At 43.6% G+C, this 6,443-nt stretch overlaps 1 protein-coding gene across 1 annotated transcript in view; it reads left to right on the forward strand.

The window, feature by feature from the left end:
- Window positions 1-6,443, forward strand: part of LOC109938306 (sorbin and SH3 domain-containing protein 1-like) — a 108,412-nt gene that overhangs the window by 22,270 nt on the left and 79,699 nt on the right. Inside the window, exons 9-10 of the mRNA XM_048616303.1 lie at window positions 217-345; window positions 5,375-5,458. Coding sequence (XP_048472260.1) covers window positions 217-345; window positions 5,375-5,458 — 213 coding nt within the window. The remainder of the gene's footprint in view (window positions 1-216; window positions 346-5,374; window positions 5,459-6,443) is intronic.

The following is a 6,443-nucleotide window of genomic DNA, read 5'->3' on the forward strand; positions in this document are numbered from 1 at the left end:
TCCATTTGAATGGAAATGGCTATGTATCATTGTCTTACAGACACTCTCTGTAGAAGCAGCACCTCTGGGCCTCTCATGCTACTCCTTTTGCATGTTTCTGCATGCATTTTATCTTGTCATTGTTTGGGATCAGTCCCTTTTGGTGTTGAATCCTGAAGTACAAGTGCATGATGCTAGAAACACTAGAATTTCATTTCAATGACCTTTTTGCACCAGAAGACAGAAGAAAAGACTGGGAAAGACCCTACACAGGTTTTGATGCAGAATAGAACCGCTGGCTTCAAGACTGATCAGGGTCAGATGGAAAATCTGTCAAATCATCATGAAGTGGAGACAGGGCAAGATGTAAGTGAAGGTTACTTCTATGTGATTCTTGGGTGCAGAAACTGCCTTTCCTTTACATTCCATTCCGAGGAACTGCAGCACTTACTGAAGACCCGTGTTGGAGAGTTTGTTGGTTAATTTAAAACTCCATAGTTCTGTAACTTGTGAGACGTGATGTTTGGATTGGTTCTCACTTGTAATTGGTAAGTAATGCCATTTAGGTAATGCTGAAGTGCGTTGTATTTTACTGAAGACTTAAGAGACAAACTGAAATGTCTTGATGCTTTCCAGTTGTTCCCCCCTCAATCTGCTCATGGCTTGAATAAGCAGTCATTGTAAGAGGATGTTCGAGGTACCATATCTACGATGGATTATAGATTCGAGAGTCCAGGTGCAGGTTCTGACACAGTGGAACCTCGTAACATTCTTCTTCTGTGTGATGTTCCTAGACCTGTATTGGCACCAATAAAACAGCAGTAATCCCTTGTTTTTCTGAAGTGATTTCCGTGCAGTTGAACATGCCAAAGTGTTTGTCTGAGGTGATGGCTGAATGCACATTCAAAAAGACAAGTTTTTTTCAGCAGGCAGAGAGGAGAAAGAAGGAAGGGTTGGTTGTTTATGTCAAAGATCATTTCAGTGGCAGGACACAGAGAGTAATTAATGAAGCCTTGAGTATCCTAGGCTTTATTAAAAAGGACATAGACCACAAGAGCAAGGAGGTTACCTTGAACTTGTATAAGACATTAGTTTGGTCTCAGCAGGAGTATTGTGTCCAGTCTGGTCTGGCCAGATGTTGGGAAATTTTCTTTTTCAGGCAGTGAGTGGTTAGGGTCTGGAATGTACTGAGTACGTGTTGGAGGCAAGTTTACTAACACCATCTAAGAAGCAACCAGATGAGCATTTAAAATGCCAGGGTATAGTTGGCTATTGACCAAGTGTGCAGGTAAATGGGATTAGTGTAGTTTGATGTTTATCGATTGGTTGATCAGCCTGTTTCAATGCTGTATGACTTGAATAGACCGGGTGTTGTTCGAGTCTCAGATGAATGAGAGCATAGGTGAGTGTTCCTTCAGTGATGGGAGTGAGACTGGATTAACTCGGTCTTTCCAGGATGAGGCAAAGCAACATACGTCCCTCCACCCATTCTGAGGAAGACTGCATTAAGAAAGTGTTCTTGCAGTCAGTCCAGCTCAACTGACAGATAATAAATTAAAGTCAGTCTCGCTCTCGTGGACATGCTGAGGTTGGAGTAGAGTGGTTAGAAGTTCCTGGATTTTGGGATGGGGAAGCACATTCAGTTTAAAATACTTAGACCTCAAAAGCAGTAAAATATCTTTTTGCTGTCAGTGAAGTCTTTCCAAACCTTACTGACTTCTTATCACCACCCCAAACTTTCCATCTCAAAGGATGGTGGTGCAGAGAATGATTTCAAAAGGAAAGTAGATGGACACTGGAGGGAAATCAACCTGCTGGGTTTCCAGTTATTGTGCAAGGGGAATTGGACTATCTTGATTGCCATACAGAGGGCCTACAGGAACTAAAATAAATTGATGTATTTGTTTGAAATTTGGCATTCTTGCGTGATCCTGATGAGTTCAAGACAAACAATTTTGGCAACATGTCTCTATTGATAAGATTTAAGTTCTGTGCTATCGAATGATGAATTCTAACTTTTTCTGCTGACCTGTGAGGATAGAATTAATCTTGAAAAATAATGCAAAACTTCCACTAGACAATCAGGCTTTTCTTCACCACAGCCGATAATGCTCTGGACCAAAACTGCCAATTCCCTAGTGCCAGTCTGTTGAGTCTCCTATTCAACATTACTTTGGTCTCCGTGTCAGCATTAGGGGTTCCCAAGTCTTGTACGTACACCACCTTAAGACTCTGACTCAAACGTCATCTGCTGAACTCCTGCAATGCACCTACTTTGTGCCAAACTCCAGCATGTTACAGCAGACCGCCCCACTTTGGCACCAGGTTGGTATCTGAATGATAAATAAGGACCAGTTTGTTTGTGGAACTGAAATTGGGCATATTCACTTTAAATGGGATTCTTACCCATCACCAGTCAGAGAATGCCAACCCAAGCAACTGCACTTTCAAGGACGAATGTTGGACATTCAGACCTTGAGTACGAATTAATATTGTCTCACCTGTCCCATGCAGTACCTGGTTTGTCAGTCTAACACTGTCGCTACTTATCGAAATTCCAGGCCCTTCTGTGGCACGGTTGGGAGCAGAGTTGCGAACAGCACTTTCTGCAGAATAATGGAAGGTGACTGAGTGCTTTGAGAGGGAAGATTGCCAGTCTTGGTGTGGATTTAGCCTGATTGTGGCCACAGTAATGGCCAGATTGAGTGTATGCATTATTTTGCTGTGACAGCTCTGTGTCTTGAAGTTGGAGCTGACAAAACTCAAAACTGGTGGAGTGGCCTGCCACGGGGAATGACCCCCTGCTGCAAATCCTACGTTTCCTCGGGTGCAGTATTTCCCAGCAGTTAGCTAGCTCCTCCTCCAGGGGGCAGTGAGGGGCCATTTGCATAGACGGCAAACGGTTGGTGATTGGCTGAAAATAAACTTATTGCCTCATCATTCAGAGGTGACCTTGTGTCAAATGTTCTCCCAGCAACCAAAAGCTTAGACCTGTTCTTTACCTGACTAGTCAGAATCATTTTAAGAATGGAGGTGGAGAAGCATGCAGTGGTGGTAGTCCCAGCATTAGGCTAAATGTCCTTTTGTTGAGTGAGTTTCCACACTTGACCAAAACAGTGCAAAAGGTGCTTTATCCTGAATACATTCCCATGTTGAGGGAGTTTGTCACCACCCACTGAAATGGTGGGTGTTTGCATGTGGCGTTCATAGGTAAAGGGCAACTGAGTGGCTATCTGCAATGTATGTTACATAGGGGCTTGTCTTGACTGTGTGAGACCAGAGGTTTCATTGTTTGGTATTCCTTTGTGTTGAATGAAATGAAATGGCAGGTGTTTGAGGCCACTGTGTGTTGGGACTGAGAGTTATCAGTCTTTGTTGCCTGCTGTTCTTAATTGCAGGGGTCAGTTGGTGGATGCTGCAGTCTTATTTGATAATAAAACCTAATTCTAATTGTCAGTGTTCAGAATGCAGGAGTCACCCAGAACACTGCTAGAGTTGATTTGAGAGCAATGGATGCTCGTTGGAGTTTGAACGTAACAACTGAGTTCTTGGTGGGGTCGTTATTTCTGTCACCAACTCCATTTTGACTTAATTCCCTCCCTTGATTCCCTACCATTTTAGATCTTTTTTTGTTACTGTTGTACTGCCCACCAGTAGTTAATTGAGCGTTGGTAATTTGGTGGTGGAATGTTAAAATAACATTGGAGCTGGGTTCCTTACATTGCCTCCGGTGGATGTTATTATTTGTACATGAGGTATTTCATTCAATTGGTGGTTGGTCTGCCTTTTTTCTTTCTTTTTTAAAAAAAAAAAAGGCCTGGGTTCTTCCCCAGCATGGAGTTGGCTTCTTTACACCGAAAGCATTGAGAAGGGAAATACGGAAACTGATGTTTGTGATAAACTATAGAATTACAATAAAACCCTTGTATATTCTCTGAAAGGCTTTTGCTGCCTCATTCAACATCTGGATACTGTGTGTAGGACGTCAATGTAGAATAAAAAGGTCACCAGTAACAGGGCTTGATTAGGCTGGTGAAGAAAGTTCTTGAAGGGACACCTGAGGGAGTGGTAGTTTGAGTCTATAACGTGATGATGTGGCACACATTGCATTGTCCCTGACCTACAACTAACTACTCTCTGGGCAGTTTCTCACATTGTTCCTGTCCTATGTTGTGTGGAAGGTATTGACTCATGCTAGTGTGCAGCTCCTCAGGCAGGGTTAGCCTGTTGGTATCCTGCTCCATGGCCCTGAGACCTAGACAATAGATATTGATACACTAACCATTTGAGGTGGGTATAACCATGGAACTCAGAACTTTTCAAAGTGCATGCTCACCAACAGGAGTATGCAGGGTCTCTGTCTAACTGTTTTCTGTGCCCCTCCTTTGACCTGTGCAATTCAGATTAGGCCCAGCTCCAAGTTGGAACTGAACTATTGGATTAGTGTGAATCGCTCTAATACTGTGTGGCCCCTCAACTCATACAGTTTCTTTGCAATCCCTCTCACAAGAATTCCCTTCCCCTGTACTCAATGTCTCTGATATCTAACTCTATTTCAAAACTTCTCATATTGCAGAATGTCTGCATCTATTCATTCACTGCTTTTGGCTTTGTGCATTAATCTTTGATCTCTCTGACTAAGTTAGTGGGATGTATGGTAGAAACTCTGAACTATGCACTTGGGTCCACTGATGTACACATTAATGATGATATTAAAGACTGCAGCCTCTTCTCAAAACCCAGTTTAATGTCATTTATTTTTTAATAATTACTGATTGAATGCTGCTTCATGTGAGAGATATCAGTGGTAGTGAATGGAACAGGTTTCATTTCAAATGCCCATGTCAGCATCAAACAGGACAGGGACAGCACAGGGTTAGATACTAAGTAACACTCTCTCTACACTGTCTCTAAATACTCCCAGACAGGTACAGCACAAGGTTAGATACACAGTAAAGCTCCCTCAACATGGCCCCGTCAAACACTCCCAGTTCAGGTGTAGAATGGGGTTGGGTACAGAGTAAAGCACCTCTCCTCATTGAAACAGAAAGTAAAGCTCTCCCGATACTGCCTCAGGACAGGGACAGCACTGGGTTAAATAAACAGTAAAGCTTCCCCATTCTTTTAAGCTGAAATTAAAGATCTCTCTAGTCTTTTAAAGTTTTCTCTACACTGTCCGCATAAAATTCTCTTGAGATTCACTACTTTTTAATTAACGAAGAAACTGCAGTTATCAGTTTTTAATTTGGATGTGTCTTTGGACTCTTGTGCTTGGTTCCGATGGTTTATCCATACATCGCCCAGCTCCTCAGTCCACGGTGTACTTCACGCTGTTCTATAGGCTGTACTCAATGTCCTTCTTTCTCCTCCACTCCCAATGCTGTTACCTCTTCAGAAGCGGGACGTAAGTCCGGAAGAAATAGACTTAAAGAATGAACCTTGGTATAAGTTCTTTTCGGAGCTGGAGTTCGGCAAACCGGTAAGTCACCAGCTGAGCGCTCAATCAGTCAAGTGCTCTTTGTCTTTGCGATTGTTTGCAAGAAAGTTAACTTCCAGTAATGGTTTCACTGGAGTTGGAGTTCTTCTCCAGGAGTTTCCGGTCCTTAATGAGTGATTTTACCTGCTGAACATGAAAAGCAGCAATTGTCCCATTATAATTCAGCCACAAGCTATTTTCAATGCCCATTTCTGCCAAGGTGGTAGGGGCTGACTAGAGTGGCCTCTGTTCCCCAGGGCCACAGGTCAAAGCACCATACTGTAGTGTGTCCATAAAGAGTCAGTGTTACAGCAAAGCAGGCCCTTTGGCCCATCTTGCCCTTGGCAGTCTTTAAGTAGCTATCTACTTTAGTCCCATTTTCCAGCAATTGGCCTTGTACATGTCATGGTGCTTCAGGTGATCATCCATATGTGGATATTAGTTGAGTGTGGAATTGGGCTCAGACCCAATGCTCTCTGTCTATAACCTGTCCTCTGCCATTGCCCAGAGCCTACATTTGGAGGCATCACTTTGTGATGTGTTTATTCACTGCTCAGTGCCCTGAACTCCAAATGTCCTTGAGTTCCAGCTCTTATGGGAGAGAGGGGTCACAGGTCACTGGGTTAATTTCCCTACAAACCATGGATTAGCAAATCTGCTCAGTGTTGTGTTTGTGCTGAGCCCCCGGTCTCTAACTGCAGGCAGGAAACCAATGCAGCCCACTCTTTCTCCTCACCGTAACACTTTCTCATCTCTCCTCATCCTATCCCCCTCCAGAATCCTCTTTGTACATCCTTTCCTCCCCTCCTTGTATTACCTCCCTCCCTGTACCTCTGTTGTTACTCCCTGTGCTCTGTCTCGCAAACACCTCCCCCCCCCCCCCCCCATCACCTACAGCGTGTCTCTCACTCTGTGTCTCTCATGCCCTGTGCTCGTTCTCTTACTCTCTCTCTCTACTCTCTCTCTCTACTCTCTCTCTCTACTCTCT

The sequence above is a fragment of the Rhincodon typus genome, chromosome 34, assembly GCF_021869965.1.
Source record: "Rhincodon typus isolate 14 chromosome 34, sRhiTyp1.1, whole genome shotgun sequence".
Classification (NCBI taxonomy): domain Eukaryota; kingdom Metazoa; phylum Chordata; class Chondrichthyes; order Orectolobiformes; family Rhincodontidae; genus Rhincodon; species Rhincodon typus.